The sequence below is a fragment of the Corvus brachyrhynchos genome, unplaced genomic scaffold, assembly GCF_000691975.1.
Source record: "Corvus brachyrhynchos isolate BGI_N302 unplaced genomic scaffold, ASM69197v1 scaffold114, whole genome shotgun sequence".
Classification (NCBI taxonomy): domain Eukaryota; kingdom Metazoa; phylum Chordata; class Aves; order Passeriformes; family Corvidae; genus Corvus; species Corvus brachyrhynchos.
In genome coordinates, this window is record NW_008238337.1 from 1,141,976 (window position 1) to 1,160,066 (window position 18,091).

Below are 18,091 nucleotides of genomic sequence, written 5' to 3' on the forward strand. Positions count from 1 at the left end.
CCTGCCCTGAACTGTGCCTGCTGCTCCTGCCATCCATCATCATCACCACGTGCCTGGGAAGGGGAACTGCTTCACCCAGGAAGGGTCAGAGCAGGGAAAAACTTTCATACATCTCTATTTTCTCTCCAGAAAGTGGCTTAAATCATGTTCCAGGGCAGTGGATGCAGCACTTGAGCACAAGAATGACAGAGGAGCCCCCTCCCCTGAGGAAAGGGAATTTGTCAAGCCGTGTAAAGCATTTTAATTACAATTCGTATAACATGTATAAATAAATATTACATTCTTTCAGTCTACAATGCATACTAGGCATACCTTGTTAAAACGTCCATCTATGTTACTGGGTGGCAGGATTGACTCTGTCCAAGTAAAAAAAACCAAACTACGGAGTTTAGTAATTAAAAAACCCAAAACAACGAAATAATGGCAAGGACAGGACAATGCAGGTGCTTCTGGCTAACAGTCAGGACATAACACTGCTTTCCAAAGGCTGGATGTGCCACCTCCTTTTAGTTACCAGAGGTTTGGGAGGACAGTGGTTTCCTCACGGAACAGATCTTGATCTGTGTCCTCCACAAATGTGAACTGGCACCGAGCCAACACAGTTCTGCCACTCCACAAATTAAATCTCTTATTTTGTATTTGCTTCCCATTTATTACGGGGTTGGTGTTTGTTTATTCAAAACATCAGCTTTACAATCTAGTCTAAAATTTTCAGTCTGAGCTGGTCCAATGGCCAAAAATAAAAAAAAAAAAGAAGAAATTTATAAAATAGCTCCAGTATTTCTTGATCTTGCTCCAGCAATATTTCCCTCCCTCCCAACAGTGTGTCCAGAGGCCAGCTCTCCTAGTACAAGGAAATAAAAGTTTGGGGGCAATCAGTGTCTTTCTGTCCATTCTTCTTCTTGCTTTCAGAGCTTGATGAGAGCTGGTGAATATTAGAATAAACAGAAAATTCCAGCACAAAATTATGAATTCATGAACTTGGTGAAAAACCCCTAAACAAACCAAACTCCAGGCTGTACATATTTGGCCTGTGATGGTGTCAGTTCCAGGTACATTTAAGATGCACCAGTGGGGCACTCCCATCGCTTGGTACTTCTAAAAGCTAACAAAAAACAGCACCTTCTTCCCTTGGTGAAATGCAGGAACTTTGGTTGTGGAAATTCAAAACGAGCAACTAAACAAACAATCCAAACCTGAAAGGAAAATGAAGATTCTTCCAACCAGAACGTATTTCTAGCTAGGGTGAAATGGAGGCTCAGGCTTTCAGAAGAGACATGGAAATTATTAGTCAATACTTATCCCCTGAATTCTTTAAATGACAGGAGACTGTTTACAGCTAACTGAGAAACAGAACGTTCTTGGCCCACTGTGAACTTACTGAATTTTAAATTTTCCTGTTTTCAAGATATTTAAAAGAAAAATACAAGAGGGAAAATGATTCTGTTTCAATTTACAAGACAAATGGAAAAGCAAAAATGAAAATACCAGGTAATTTCTTCCTCCTTCGCATGTAATGCCAAAGACACATCTTCAAATGAAGGAATAAAAAGAAATGGCTTAAATACCAATATAAAAAGTCTTCTTGTGGGTCATATGTCCATAACTGTGATGTGTTATTGGAACCAGAACAAGTTATTGTTTGCCTCTTGCTCATTCTTTTCATGCTCTTATATTCTCTCATTTCTTTTTACAGATATTTTTGGTACTGTGAAATATTACCATCATTATTATTTGTATGACCCATAAAATCAATTTTCACAACCTCATCTTGCCCAGTTCATCATATTGGTCATACCATTTCCTTGTTCCTTTCTGCTATTTATATTCCACTTCCTAAATCCACGAGTAGCAGAATAACCACTGGAAAAAACCCCAAAACCAATAAAACCAACGAAACAAAGTGAAAAAACAAAAACAAACCACGGACAATTTGGCAAATTTCTTTCCCTGATTGTAAAAACTGCCTCATCATTTCTCCTGGCGATTCCTTCCCCTCCCCCTCGTCCGTCCCAATATATACTGTAGAACTGAAGGCATCAAGGTGTGGTTAAACCCCAAAAAAACCCAGCAAGGAGCTACACTTTGTCTTTGAACTTCCCCATGTAGTTTCGTATCTCTTTGGAGTCCCCCAGGTCCATGTCCTGGCACACCCACTTAATGTCATCGTCATTGCTGCTGAGGATGGAGTTGACAGTGGGGCAGCCGTCGTCGGGCGGGATGGTGGTGAACGTGGTGAACTTCACCCGCTTCCGCTTGGACGTGGGCGAGTGCAAAGGCTCCGCCTTCTGCTCCTTGCCCGGCCTCCCCCCCGGGTCCGCGGCCCTGTGCACCTGGCTCTGAGTGTTCTTCTGGGCGCTGCCATTGAGCAGCTGGTTGCTCTCCTCGCTCCCCGAGCCCCGGTCGATGATGGTCGTGTGCTCGTCCTGCTGAGGTGACGCGTCTGCTGTGTTCTCCAGCAGTTCCGCCTCGTTTCCCAGCCACACCCAGTCGTGGGAGTGGGTCATGGTGGTCTGTCCTTCCACCAGGACCTGCTTGTGGCGGTACTTGAGTGCAAACGTTGCACAGTTGATGAGGAACACCAGGATCGCCAGGCAGAAGACCCCCAGCAGAGCATACATCCCGATCTCCAGGTCACTGAGGCCCCGGGGTGTCTGCACCAGGTCGCTGTCCTCCATGCCAGCCCCACCTTTGGGCAGGTCCACTTGGGCAGGGAAGTTGGTGAAGTCAATGGGGATGTTCTGCAGCTGGCTGTCGTCCGAGAGTTTGCCGCCGTCCAGCCGGTTGTTTCTGATGACTTTATTTTTGAGGATGGATTTTGCCGTGGTGCTGACCTTCCTGAGGGGCCCCTCCTCCCTCTCTGCTGAGGAGCCGCCGTAGTAGCGCCCGTCCTGCCCGTAGCGCTCCTGGTCCGAGGCCTTGTGGCGCCGGTCGCTCGCGTGGTTCTCGATCTCGTCCGCGTCGTAATCGCCGCCCGCATCCGCGTCCGCGTCGTTCTGCCCAAACTTGACCTTGATATTGCCGCTCCCCACGGCCAGCACGCTTTTCCTCTTGGACTTCTGGCAGGCTTCAGAGATCATCATGTCCACCTTGATCAGCGCTCCCTGGCCCTCGCCTTCTGCCGCCACAACGGGCCATTTCAGGGCAGGGCTCTGGTGGATGGACACAACGGCTTCGTCCAGCGACACGGCGGAGAGGGAGAAGTCCTTGGGGTCATAAATGTCCAGTGGAGTAACAGAGCTGTCACTGAACTGGACCCAGGTGCTTACCACAGCTTCCTGAAAGGAGAGGGACATGGTTAAAGACAGGGCCTTAAATAAATCAGCTCAACCCCCTGCAGCTCATCAGGCTCCCAGCTCTGACTGGCAGCTGGAGGAAATGGGAGACACCGGCTCTGCACTGCATTTAAAGCAAACCAAGCTTCGACTGACGGGGTGCACAACTGGGCACATTTGTCACTAAAGGGTCCACTGCTATCCTCCCTGAGAATGTTTTGCAGAAGGACATGTAAAATAATTGATACGAGATGTCCTTCTCACCAAAGTACCCATTAGCAGGCTATAATTTTACAAGCTTTGTAAGGAAAGTCGTTCCCGTCATACAAAAGCTGGAAGAGGCAAATCAGAAAAGTTACTAGAGGCACTCGACAGAACACTTATTTTCCTCGTGTTCTACATGCACAGGTGTCGTGGGGCACTGTCAAATTAAGGCATGAATATCTTAGCAGGAGTAAGGAGCTACCACAGCATCTTGGAAATGGCTGGAGCAGAAGATTCATCTGAAAGAAAAAGACTCACAGAACAATTGCTGTTTTGCTGGAGAAAGGTCTAAGTAAAACACACATTATCCTTGAGACAACTAAAAAGTCCACCAAATTTTTGTGTCAAGCAGAGGAGGATGGGGATTCTGGCATGATCTCTACAATAAAAATACAAATGGCCTGGATTTAATTGGTCTGTCTTTGCTCTCTGCAGGTAGCACTGTTAGAAGTCATCATCAGAAGCAAACACAAAGCCAGAGGTCAGCTCTTTGCCATGTGAAATCCCTTCCAGATGATACAGATACTTACTTCTCCACATCTCAATAGCTTTCTTTGCGGGACATTTCTTTAATTTTTCATTTGTTCTGTGCCTTGCCCGTTCAGGCAGCAGACGGCCAGGCAGATTGCCAGAGTGCAACTTCCCACAAAAGTGAAGTTCTTTGCTTCCCAGACTTCAACCACAAATGGCTCTAATAACTTTACACTTGGGTACATCAGAACAACCGGGCTGAAAAACCAGCACTGGGGAAAAACACTGCCACCCTGTTAATGTCCAGTCATAATACAAATTTACAACTTAATATGGTTTTCAATTGGCTGCAATTTGTTATGCTATGGTCATAAACAAAGAGAATTGCTACCCTTCTAGTTGAATTTAAAGCTTTTTCAATGAAAACAGCAAGGGGCATTTAGCTGTGCAGAAGGTTGGGTCATACTGAATATTTGATTTCCAAAGCACTACCAGCAAGTACTTGAGGGACTAAAAGAAGAAAAATAAGTTGTGGCACAACAGGAAAGAAGGCAAAGTTCTTGGTGATACAAATTTACTTCAAAGAGCTGAAATGGAGCCAGGGTAACTCAGAAGCTGGGAAGAGTGAACTGCATAAGGAAATTAAAACATCTGATCTTTCATTGGAGAAACAACCCTGAAATGGCTGAACAGACAGAAACACAAAGCTGCAGGGCACAGCTCGAATTTCTATCACAGAAATCTATAGTAGAGCAACGCCGGTCACAGGAAAGCAAAGGGGAATTTTTAATGGATATGTGCAGAGAGGAGAAGATTCATCTCCTCAGGCAATTCAACACCCTGTTGCTTTCCTTCTCCCTAAACAAGAGGTCAGCCTCGTGTACCACTGGGGAAGATACACTGACTTTCCACCAGCCTATGCAGGAGAAAACACCAGCATCATTTCCAGCACATCATCACTGCCTGCCCGCGGTGCTGCCTTTTGGAGAGCAGCCTGAGAAGGGAAGGGCAGAATTTTGGACAGGTAGGGCTGGAAATGATGACACCTGTGCCTCCTTCCCAGCTGGGAACATCCACAGCTCCGCATCTCTACAAGACTCACGTCACTAAATCCTTTGTGCATTTGGACTAAGTTGCCAGCAACTTCAACTTTTATTCTTTACGCCATTGCTCTACTATTCTGCATTCCTGGTTTTATGAAGCAGCGACAGAGAAAAACGAGATGGCAGTCAGCTGAAATTTGCAGGCACACATGTGATTTACTGTAGGTAACAGAGGTGTGCACTGGCTTAGCCATTATTTTCTACCACACTGACGATTTTTATTTCCAAGAGAACCTTTTTTCAGAGGAAGAACCAATTCTTTTCACAACACAACATTGCCGTGGACAACATTAATTAAAAGGGAAAGAAAACAAATGAGAGAAACAGAGAATTTAAAATCCTGCCAGAACATATTGTATCAGCCCAAATATTCCATTTGAGATCATCTCCTCTCATTCACATCGTTAGAGGAAAGCCAAAGGCAGGGGAAGGAAGTGAATTTCCCAAATGATTATAAATTCTGGAAAGCTAAAAAGAAAAAAAGGGAGGAAAAGGAAATGATTTAGTGCCACGTCCTTCAAGGAGCTGTTTCTGCAAATCTGGTGTACCACATCAATAAATCCCCTCCACATCTCTGACAAGGTCCTCCAGTTACTCTCAGGAGATGAAGATGGATTGGAGCCTTCTCACCTGCGAAGTTGCTGCCCCTCGTCTCATGCCCTCAATGCTGAGGTGACAAATGCTTGTGCTCTTAAATTATCAAGCATAAACAAAGACTTTGAGGGATTATCTTGCTTTCCAGTCTTTCTTTCCCCCACTTTTCCTCTCTCTTCTCTTCACACACACACACACAGAGGTGCTCAGCTGCTCTCCCAGAACGAATGACCCGCACGGACACATCGGTGCCACTGTTCCCCACAGAGCAGGAGGATCTGCAACGCTGATCATGATGTGAAGTGAGTCCAAGAATGTTCACTGGATCATGTTCATGACAGCAAAACCCAGTACAGAGATGTAGAAACTGCTTCCCACAACCACTGTTGATTATCATCAGGCTTTCCTTAAGCACATAGAAAACTTTATCAAGACATATTTTGTCTGAATTTTCCCTTGTGCCTTTGCTGTTCTGTTCCTCCATTACAGGTGCAATTTCAGCTCTTGATCTGTGGCAGTTCCACCACCTTTTCTGGCCCTCAATTACATTGTGGCTTACCAGTCCAAAGATACCATTTGATAAATCTTCTTGGATAAACTGGTTGCATTTTAGAGAATTCTGCTGCTTAGAAACAAAGATCAGGATATTTGATTTTCTTCCATGCTCAGAATAAAGAGGCCTTTTAATGGTCTTCATTCACTATAGCACAAATAAAAGTATTTGTGGATAAGCCCTCAGTTTCTGGGGTCAGCTGCAAGAATCCTGGAGTGAGGCAGGACATGAGAGGAAAGAAATGGTTGGCTCTGCAGAAAACAAATACATCCCTCCCTCAAATAAAGGCAAAGGAATACTGTTCTCAGCAGCTTCTATTAGACCAGCACTGATTGTTCTGTCTGGGGACTTGAATGCTGGAATGGATTTCCCCAGCAATTTTATCACATGAAATATCAAAGTATTACATGTGCATTTATTTTTAAGCCTGTGGCTGGTGTAGTAAGAATTGGGCTTGATCGTTATGATGTGGAAATGAAAGGCAGCCAAGACTCAGATCTTAATTCAAACCATGCATTCCCCCACTGTGTATTTCTTTCTCTCCTTTCTGTCCAATCTGCTAATGTGACATTCCTTTCCAGTGGGAATTTGCTTGTAGTTGCAAGGGAAGAATTCAGATTCTAATCTAACAATGCATCCCTTCTTCCTTTCCCATGCTGCTTAATTCCTTTGTCATTCCCGTGAGCCATTACATTGCTCTGTCAGTTCAAAGAAGATATAAATACAATTTAAGTGTAACTTCCACTGCCAGGGTGGGGTAACGAATCCACACCATAAAAATACTCCTGGTACCTGTTATTTAACCGTGAGATGTCAGTGAATTCTCAGAACTGGTTTGCATGAAGGCCACAAGCTAAACCAGACCATCCAAAAGGCAGGGACATGGGAATGACCCCGGCTTGTTGTCCTGACCAAGGGTGCTGGGCACCCTCCCCTCCCAGCAGAGTGAGAGCAGCCATCCCCAGCCTCAGGGCTGGATCTTGTCACTGATGTGAACAGGCCCTACACCTGGAAACACAAGAACTTGGCTTTTAGAAAGCACCAACACTGCTCTTTTTCCCTGAGAAAACGTCTGCAGTTTATACATTAATGCACAGAGCTGTTTATTAAAGGCCTTTTTTCTTCTTTCTTCACTGACCCATTCCAGTTCATCAGACCCCTTTAGACCCTACAGTGACAAAAAACCTGGGTATGACTCTGAGCTTCCCTGCAGAGCCAGCTGAGCTTTGAGAGTCTTTGAAGCTCACTTAGATCAGAAGACACTTAAACACTGTAGGTTTTCTTTTGTTTACATTTTGGAGAAGCCTTTAAGATGACAGTGTTGATTTAACTACCGCCAGCAAGCCAAATGGAACAGCTTTCCTACCTGAGCAGATGGCCACTAAAAATAGATTACTCACAGCTACAGTTTCCAAATTTTGAGAAGTTACTTCATCTTTGGTATTTAGAAGTTGGTCAACCTGCATCTATTTTTAGGCACCTAAATCACTGATCCACTTTGCAGTGCCAATGAGCTCCCTATTGATTAAAAAATAAGATGGGCTCAGCATCCCTCAAGGTCACCCTGCCACAGCAGGTAATTAGTTGCCCAGCTATAGACAGAGGTGTCTAACTTAAGGCATCCAAAAAAAGGCTTATCTTCTTTAGAGTGCTTTGTATTTATGGAGAAACTGCCAACTTTTCAGGTGTTTTGGCTGCTTTGTGCTGCGTATGCAGACAAGATGTGGTCATTATCAGCCAGTCATTATGGCCACTGAAAGAAAGCCACAGCACAAACTCCGAATTCATTCCTGTGCTACTGAAAGATCTGCACCAGCACAACCTGTGCAGTGCTTTGTGCCTTGCACTGCACCCACAGAGGCACTGCTGGCTGTGCTGGGGACAGTGCTGGGCCTGCACAGCCCCAGTTCCCCAAGCACATTTGTTCATCTGGGCTGCAGCTTGGCTGCTGGAGGTGCTAAAGGGGAGCCAGGGAAAATAGCTGACCAAGAACACGACTCTTTTTTTCTGTGTGACCATGCTGACACATACCCAATTGTTCCTGAGGGAAACAAAACCTTCAGCTGTCTTAATTTTGTTTTTCAGTTGCATCAGTAAGGTTTGCATGAGTTATTTGGGCCTTTTTATAAACTTGCTTGAGAGGAAAAGACACTTAAATAATGAAGTTCTCACAATGTTCAAGTATATGCTTACTCCTGGCCTGTCTCCTTGGAAAAAACCCTCTTTCAAAAGGGCTTGATTTTCAGAAAACACTCAGCACTTGCCTTCAAAATTCCAGCTCAGTCAGGATCTCAGCTGATGCACTCCAAATCATGAGTCACTTCTTGCAAAATTTAGCCACAAACATTCCCACATTTGCATTAATTTTTCTAAGGGAAAGTGACTTAAATGTTATATCCTTCATTCAAACTGCAAATGAAAGGAAGAGATGTCTGTGACTCTATAGGTCACTCCTACGCTGTTTCCTTCCATTTATTTCCCAGTGTGAAATCTATTCCTGTCTTGTTTTTGGTGATGGAGATACAAAGTCCCTGAAGTCTTTTCAACAGTCTACAGGCTGAGGGAGACTTAGGCTGGAGAAAAAACAAGTGTCTTACAGCAGGGTAGAAAGTGAAATGAGCTCAGCCTCTGGACAGGGAAAGCATCCCAGAAAGCAGGGGCTGTGCTCAGAGTGAGCAGGCAGGGGCTGCAGCCAGACACTCACAGCCTTCCATAGGGAAGCAGGCTGGGCATTCCTCTTTTTCGGGGAGAAGAGGAGGTGTTGGAAGACAGGCAGAGGCAATGGGCAGGCTCCAGAGGGGAGCTGGGAGGAGAGGCAGAGCCTGGAGGGGGAACCCACCAGAATGAGCTGCTCTCTGCTTGTAGGGAATTGGGACAGGAGGCACCAAGCACAGGAGCAGTGAGAAAAACCCACAGATCTGGGACTACTCCTGACAACCTTGGGCATTGCAGAGCCTGCTGGAGAAGGATTTCCACTGCCTTCTAATGGGAGTCTGGGTCCTGGGGCTTTTTTCCCAGATGGAGTCTGGAGAAGAAATAAGGAAGATTTTCAACTTCTATAACTAAGAAAAAGGTGCTTGATTGTCTCTTGCCTCCTGTTTTACAGTGGGTATCTTCAGTGAGCACAGATGGCACGGTGTGACCCGCAGGCCCGGGACAAGGCCAGCAGGCCAGCAGCCCTTCACACTGCCCAGCAGCCCCAGGGCAGAAAACACTGCTCAGAACCAGGGCCTGACATCCCCACTCACCTCTGCTTCAGAAAAGTGCCACTCCCAGGCACCTGAAATTGTCCTGCAGAGGAACAGCAGCTTAAACCAAATATTTCACTGAAATCATTTCAGAACATGGAGGCTGGGAAAAATCATTTCAACCCAAACCACGTTTACACATTTTTACTCTTTTGTATTCCTTCCTAACTTGCCAGCTGCAGTGACATATAGTGACATGTCACATCATATTGCCACGCCATAAACAACAGGAGGTGTCACGATGGGCACTACTGGAATGCCCTGGCAGAATAGGCCACAACCCAATGCTGATAAATATCTCTGCATACTCAGGACAGGCCATCTATAAATCTGAGAAGCTGACAGTGGGACTGGGCAGCCTTTCCAGAGCCACAAGCTCTTTTATCTGCAATCAAAGCCATGATTCTTCCAGTGCTGCTGCAGAACAGGATTGGGTTAGAAATGCTTCAGTTTTTGTTTTCACAGTCTTTGAAGACAGCATGCCAGATGTGGTTTCTAAGCCCTGAAGAAGGGTATAAATGGGTTAATTACATAAGATTCTTATGTTTACAGGATGCAACAAATGGAACAGATGGGCACCACGTCCTTCTAGTTCAGACATTTTCCTGTCACTAAGTTATAAAACAAACGAAATTATTTTTATGTTCCAGAAAATTAGGTAGCAATAATCATGAAAATGGGCCATAAAACTTGACTTGAGATCTCTCCCTATCTATGTGAGATGAAAAACAGTTTCTGCAGGAGGAGTAGCTGTGGACAGACTTAATTGCATGGTCCCCAGTCCCAATCTTCAAATCTACCGACTGAGCGAGCGTGTTCCAGTGCTCCTGACCCTTGGGTTTACTCTGGGCCAGAGCGACTGTTGGACTTCATCTGGTGCTGTTCTCCAATCTTCTTTTCCACAGAGGTTGTGACCTGAGACAAGCTGCTTGAAAGACCCCCTTTAGAGAGATGGGAATTTGCTGGCTTAAGATCAGCACATGAACTGGATGAGGAAACCCTCAAAATCCATATGAAAAATAAAAGGAGAGACGAGCGTGGCAGTGTGTCATGGCTCCAGGAGGGAGAAGAAATGCATCTGGCCATCTTCTGCCTCTATTTTACAGCTCTTCAAGATATTAAGCTGTGACACACAGAGCTCTGTGCTCTCCAGCATGAAAAACAAGGGCGTGCTCATACAGCAAACCAGGATCACTGGCCAAAGACTGCCCACGCAGTGAAAACAACACGGGTTCATTAGCTAAAGAAAGGGCATTAAAAATGTAAATAGCATCAACTTGAGCGTAGTGAGAACTTTTACTGCAGATGAAGTCCATACCTGAAGGGAAGAAATGACAAGGCAACTCCAGAGTACCTGCAAGGAAAAGCAATGAACATGGACATGGACTACACCTGAAGTCTAAATTCTGAACTCGTTGTGAATTATCATCTGTACTTCACACTGGTGAAATTCTGCCCCATCCCAGAAGGCAAACCCAGTAAATCCAGAGTGCACAGTACCTGCTTAGGAGTGTGAAGCAGCTCTTGGGCAACAGTTGTAGCCACAATGGCCCTGCTGGTGGCTGCACTCGGCTGCAGGAAGAGCGAGAGCCCAGACACCAGCTGCACCCCCAGGTCTGTTATGGTCACTTTGTCATCCAGCACAGTCACTGTCTTCTCTGCCAGGATGGAGTCAGACAGAGGAGACAAAACCTTTGGAGAAACACAACACAATCAACTTAGGAAAAGGCTGATCAATTATTATAACCTTTCTTAAGGTCATCGTCCCTTCTTGCCTCCAAAGCTTTGCACACAGAAATGCAGAGCACACAGAAAAGGGAGTCTGATCTCGTCAGCAGGGTCAGAAAACCTGAGTGGAGGGGTTATGGCTGAGAACCATCCAAGACTGGGAGCTGTCCTGTCCCAGCTGTGTTATTTGCATCGTGTCACCATGAGAGTGGATTTAAAATTTTCTTCTCCTGTTACTCTGTGTTCCCGTATGGATGAGCTCGTTAAACTTCCCAACTACTCCAAAGGGAGGCTAGCAGCCTAGGATTTGTCCTTCACTTCTCGGCTTGGAAATTCTTGCTCCTCTTGGCTTTTTTCTGTTTCTGATGGAACATCAAGACAGCAGAACATCCTTCCCTTCACTGAAACTAAGGGCCATGCTGCTCTCTTTAGGGAACTACGGATAGCCAGTTCATGCACATGCTGTCTCCTCCACCTTCCTCATACCCACAGGCTAGATTAGCTCTATTAACCCTTTCCACACTGGCTTTAGTAAGGATTCCCATCTCTAACCCCACACCGAGGTTCTCTGTGGGAATGGCAGCGTGTGGCAGTCACAGAACCATCCCAGAACCCCTGCCCAGAGCAGGTACCTGCATCGTGGTCATTCCCACTTCCCGTCCGATCAGGATCCTGCCTTCCTGCAGCTTGGCAACGTGAGGATCCTCCAGCTTCATGAAGTCCCTGACCATGTCTGTGATGTCGAACTGCCAGTCGGAGCCCAGCAGGTAGCTCAGCTGCCCCCAGGGGCCGGAGTCCTCAGCCACGAACTGCGTGAGCACCCTGACCATGGCGTGCTGGTACTGCAGGGTGCAGCCCCTGCCCCTGCGCTCATCCTCATCCTCGTCGTCGCTGTCCCTGGTGGGCCTTTTGGCAGCAGAGAACGAAGCATAAAGAAATGTTTTCAAGAACATCAGTGAAAATTAACGTTGGAGTGCTAATGGAGAGAGCCCTCCCTTCTGGTTTTTTGGACCATGGATGACCCATGGCTGGAGGAGCACACAACTGGACTGTGCCTCTTTTCCATCTGTGCTGCCATCTCCAAACAGCAACTCTGCCACTGGACCTTACCAGAGTTCCACACTGTACTCTGTTGCCCAAGACAGACACATGCACAGGAGCAAAAATCCCACGACTTCTAAAAGCTTTATTTTATCTGCAGATGCCCAGTGCAAATCTGGAGATTCCAGTACTGCTGCTCCTCAGGGGAAGACGCTGCATTTTGGGAGCACTCATTTTACAAATCACCCAAGAAATGTAGCAACTCAAACCCACCTTTTGTTGGAAACAACAGGGACTCGCCAGCCTTTGATCTGGCTCAGTTCAGTGTCGGAAATGTCGATCTGAAGGGGCAGGCGAGGCACCCACACCGTGATCTGCAGGGGAGCACTCAGGTACTGGTACGTGAAGTTCACAAGAGCATTCACCTTGCCTTTCATCTCCTTGCCGTTGACAAAAACATAGTCACACCTGTCAGAAACCTGAGAGGGGCAAGAGACAGGGGAAGGAGAAAAGGTGATCACTGTGACAAAACAAGCTCCAAGTGTAATCCTGGCGGCTCAACCCCAAAACAAACAGAAAAGGCTCCCTTCTCTTTCTGCATGTTAATGATGGCCTTGTACAACGGGAGCAGATGAACACAAAATCCTTCCCTGGCTCAGGAGGCACAATTATGCTGGAGATGCCTAAAGACTGGATACTATTTATGAAGCCTGCGGTTGATTTTCCGTCTGCGATGCAGCAAGCTACAAACCAATGGCAGTGCTGGGGAATTCGTAATGAGCAAAGCTCCTTCCCAGCTTGGTCAAGAGGAACCCAGCAAACCCAAACTGGTCTCCACAGGGGCAAGCAGCCAGTCAAAGCTCTACCCTGAGGATGACCTTCATCAGGGGGCGATGCTGCTTTCAACACTGGCCCTGCAGTAGATTTCACCCACTGAAGAGTAGCAGAAGTCTACTCATTTCCCCTGCAATAAACATTATCTGTTTATAAATGTTTACATTTTGATTAAAGCTGTAAAGTATTTCTAAACGCTACAGTAGATTTATCATTAATATGTAAATGCTGTCCTGAAATATAAGCAAGCATTATCATAGTCGTGTAAGAGTTATATCAGTAATCACTTCTTTAATCAGTGCTGTAATTTACAGACCATTGAGTTTTCTCATTTATTATGTTACTGAGTACTAGTGATAAAATCACTCCTGGATATATAAATCATTAAGAGAGACGCAGATAGTATGAAGTGACTCCATGTGATAAAGTCATTGTCATTTCTATTCCTAAAGGTGTCATAAATGTCTGGGGAAATCCTGTGGCACATTAATCATACATTAAGTGGTGAGCAATGGGAGCTGTTACATTACTAAATGAGCTGGTATGTCTGCAGAAATTAACAGCAAACCCAGCAGATCCCAACTCCTGCTCTTGCTCCCATCCTGTCAGAATTCTATTTCATCACCCCTAACGAGCACGGGTAATGGTGGAAATGCATCTCCCCACCTGAACATAGATTTGTATTATCATCTGCTCCCTTTTATCCATTCCCAACACCATTTTATTCAAATGAAGATTATCAACTGGCAGTGCTGATGTCCCCAGACTAATCCAACAGATGGATGTCCTCTGTGACCACAGATGCAGGAGCTGAACTGCTCCCAGTTGGACACACACATCCCGTTTGGATCCTCTCTCGGGTTCAGGCACTGCTCATATTCTGGTAAAATATTTGATGATGAAATTGCAAAAAGAAACTTCAGAGAATGTAATACAAACATGTCTCTGCCTCATTCCCTCAGAGGGTTATGCTCTGACAGCTCTGGTCACTGAAGCACTACCACGTGCTGCAATACCTGACCCATCCCTCTCTTCAGGCTTCTCCCTCAGACCATCTGAGGCCGGTTTAAAAGCCTGAAGGGGGCAGAAATGTCTTCATTTTAGCACTATGAACGGCATGGCCTAATTTTCTATCTATTAACTTGAATGGCAATACAGGAACAGGTTTAGCTCACACCAGGCTGTTTCAGAATGACTGTTTGATTAAATCTGAAAGTACCGTGCAGCAGAGGTCACGAGGAACCCAATAATATGTATAATATCCTATAAAATAGCAGGCAGTTATTCAGAACACACCCCTAGATGGGTTGCTTTTTCTTTCTATGGTGTCTCTGCATCAGCTTCACCCTGGGAGAGGAATCATCCTGAAAATGTTTCTCATTAAACAACTCCAAGTGCAGGCAAGCAAGGGCTGCATGTCAGGAGGCCCAGCCCTGAGCTCCTGACCAGGGAGGTGTTTCTGCCCAGAGCAGTGAGCAGCCCCTGGGATGTCCCAGGGACACTCAGCCCCTGTATCTGAGCTGCTGATGTCCACCCTATGTCTGGAATATGTGACAAAGCAGCTTCAGATAAAGCTCTTGGCTCTTCAGCCTTATCTTCCTTTGAGCAGAAGTGTTTGGGAGGCTTGTCAGCAAAATCTAATTGAACTCTGCTTGGAGCAGCAGCCATTGCTGTCCTGAAGCTGGCTCCATCCCACCCATTTCTATGGAGTTCAACCCAAAGACAAAGTGAATGTTCTGGTTTAGTTGTGCAAGTTGCTTATTTATGCACCATGCAAACCACTTGCACGTGCTGATAAAAGATTTCTGACAACACACTCAGCTTCAGACTCGTCAGGTCTGCTCTAGATGTATGATTTTATACTGCCTAAAGCTCTGTGTTGTCAGTAACTGAACAAATCTAACTGTTGGGGAAAGAAGAAGAATAACAATAGTAGCAAAACTGCAATTCCAAAATGGTTCTGGGCTGAGATCCAATCTCCATCTGTATCTGGAAAGCTGCTATAAGCCTTTGTGGGTATGCCACAAACAAATGGCTAAACAAGTCCATCCAGCATCCTAAGGAGGTGGCTGAGCAGCCACCACAAAGCCTTTCAAACTGCTCTGGGTTGATATTTATTGCTGGACATGCATCAGCAACAGTGGCAGGTCTTTAGGAGCGGCATTGCGAAAAACATTATTCTCTTCCCCAAGAACAAGCACTGCTAATGTCCCTACACATGCTTTTCCTCTGCTCCTGTACTTCTGATAAGGAGGCAGCACACACAGAGGAAAGGAGCACAGCTCATGCTCTATTGTGTTCCTGTAATTCTGTATGCATTTTAACTCTTTTCAGGTACCCCTTCTGGAAGCATCATCCATTACTTCTGACAGAGAAGGGCAACACTTCCCAACTAGTGCTACACAGGAGAAAGCAGCTCTGCATCTAATCACCAGGTGGGTGTGCTCTCTATGGGTTAATGATAATTCACCTCTCATGAAATGTTCAGGTAAAGCCATTCCCTATCTACAGCTTCTGTAAGCAACACACCTCAGCTAAGCTCAGCCACAGCAGGAGAAAATGAGAGCAAGTGGGTTTGCTTTCCTTGCCCATCCCTCACACAGTGTCACTTAAAAAATAAATATACAGGGTTTCTCAGCCCTAGAGAACAAATCCAGATCTGCTACAGTTTACAACACCAGCAAGCTCCAGGCAGGGTCTGATTTTCTGAGCAGACACCTCTCACCAAAAAAAGGGTACAGGTTGTGTGGTGCCACAAGAGAGCCCCAGCCCAGACTAACCCAGGTGGAAGTAACACCCCAGACAACTTGGTACTGGAGTTACTCAGTGCAGGCTTGGCAAAACTGCTTTGATCTGTTCTCCTGTGGGGTAAAACAAGCTGGAAACACAGGGCTGGTAGGGATGACCAAAGGCAATGTCACATGGAATCATGGAGGAAGGATAGAAGGCAGATTAAAGAAAATGGGTCACATTAGAACTCAAAATCTCTTCTTTTTTTTTAATTAAAAAGATGTATTTGTTTAAGGGTTTTTGATAGATAAAAGTGCTTTTCTGTTTTCCTCCAGGCTTCTGCCAGGTCAGGGAACAGTGCATGGACAATCTCTCAGCTGTGGGTCCTGCCCACTCCAGGTCAAGGAGTTTCTAACAGAAGCTGGAGACTCTGTGAGCAGTGATGTGTCTCTCATCTCCTGTAGTATTTATGCTTTTACTATGAAAACATCTTCCCTCTGAAAGTGCTTTTCATCTCTGGCATCAGAAGTGAGCAATGATGAAGGGAAAGCCTGCTTAGCCACCACCTTTAAGTGATTGGGTTTTTTCTTTTCTGCTTAGCAGATCAGCAAGAAGTTTTGCATTTTAAAGAGCTCTCTGATGCTATTTCAGCAGTTTCTTTCATTATTAAGCTGCATTCAGCTACTTCTCCCTTTTTTCTATTTTCCTAACTTCTTTCTCCAGATTAAAACTAAAATAAAGAAGCAGACAGCAAAAGACAGGGCTAAGCACAGTTCCCCAGAGGCTTCCTCTCTGTCTTTTTCCTGGCATTACATTTTTGTGCCCCCTTGTAACAAAGGCCACTGCCTTTCCAGATGACTTGGACAGATTCTCTCTGCAACAAATCACATTTTATTGAGCTGACAGAGAAAACTGCAGCCTGGAAATCAAGAGAGAGTCACTCCTGAGCCGCTACCTGTGGCACTCTGGGGACTGAACCTCCCTCTCCACCTGGCCCTCAACAGATGGGCTGCAGTGGATTTTAAGGCTATTCCTGGTACTGATGCCACTCAAATGCAGAATCTCTGGGTCTTCCTTCACTTCCTCCTTTCAGATTAAGGTTTTGATCCCACCATGACCCCTGTACTGCAGAACTGCAAGAAGGGAGCACGAGCTGCTCGGGGTCACCAGAAAGGATGAGCCAAGGACACCTCGGACACCACAGCCAGAAAGGGGCTGTTGGCACCTCTGCAGAATATTGGGTTTGCTGGGTTCAATTCCACTACAGGTTCCCGAGAAATCTTCCTTCAATTACTGGGGGAGGCAGGTAGTTTAAAAAAGACAAATTTCACGTCAAATACAAGCTAAGGCTGCCTTTCAAAAGATGGTGAACTCAGAGCACTGTCTGTTCTGGTTCGTGTCTGTTGTACACAGGGGTGGAAAGAATGACAACTGTAAGACCTAAAAATAAATGAATGGTTGCCTCTGTGAGTCTACTGTAGTCCGAGCTTGTTTATTCTCCCGTGGTTTGCACCTCTGGAGATACCAGCCCAGTCTCTGAAGGGCAGTTCAGAAGGACAAAGAGAGAAGGTTTTAATGCAGCAATCCTGTCAGGTTTATGGAGACTGAAAAACCGTGAGGCATCAGTCTGTTTTGTAGGTAGCAGTCTGTGTGGCCTTAGGAATGAGGAGACATGGTAACAGTGGGTGTCCTGCTTGCATTCATCAGGTTCAGAACCTTGTGTTTTTGTGTGTAAACCCATTTACCCAGTTCTGCTGTACTCATGTAAATGTTGCTAAAATATTCAAAGGTTATATAAATGTTTAAATATTTATGACAGCACTTCTGTGAGCAGAGAGCTTTTTCCAGTGTCTCTTAAAGGAATCTCAATTTCAGTGGAAAAAAAAATTAACAGGATAATCAGTAAAGAATAGTGGTGTTCAGCACTTTTCATACATGAGACTCGTCGTGTTTAGCTCAGTGTCATCACTCTGACACGCCAGGAAGGCACTTGGAGCTCATGGAGGTCAAGCTTTGGGAGCAGCCATTCATTCCATTACGGAACACAGAGCACCAGGATGACCTACTCACCACAGACTAACATGTAATTTATAGGAAATATTAGACTGTGATAATCATTCCACAAGCTTTTTGGATAATTCTTTAGAATTCTGTAATATTCATGTCCTTGCTATAGAATCTCTCCTAAGATTTCTTTTTAACAACATCCTCTGTAGAAAGGGAATTATCCTCTATTAAATTCTACAGGTT

At 45.5% G+C, this 18,091-nt stretch overlaps 1 protein-coding gene across 1 annotated transcript in view; it reads right to left on the minus strand.

Annotated features, from left to right (window-relative positions):
- Positions 1 to 217: 217 nt before the first annotated feature.
- Positions 218 to 18,091, minus strand: part of TMEM132C (transmembrane protein 132C) — a 136,390-nt gene continuing 118,516 nt past the window's right edge. Inside the window, exons 5-8 of the mRNA XM_017734755.1 lie at positions 12,551 to 12,756; positions 11,869 to 12,142; positions 11,009 to 11,200; positions 218 to 3,278 (exon numbers count right to left, since the gene is read on the minus strand). Coding sequence (XP_017590244.1) covers positions 2,079 to 3,278; positions 11,009 to 11,200; positions 11,869 to 12,142; positions 12,551 to 12,756 — 1,872 coding nt within the window. The 3' untranslated portion in view covers positions 218 to 2,078. The remainder of the gene's footprint in view (positions 3,279 to 11,008; positions 11,201 to 11,868; positions 12,143 to 12,550; positions 12,757 to 18,091) is intronic.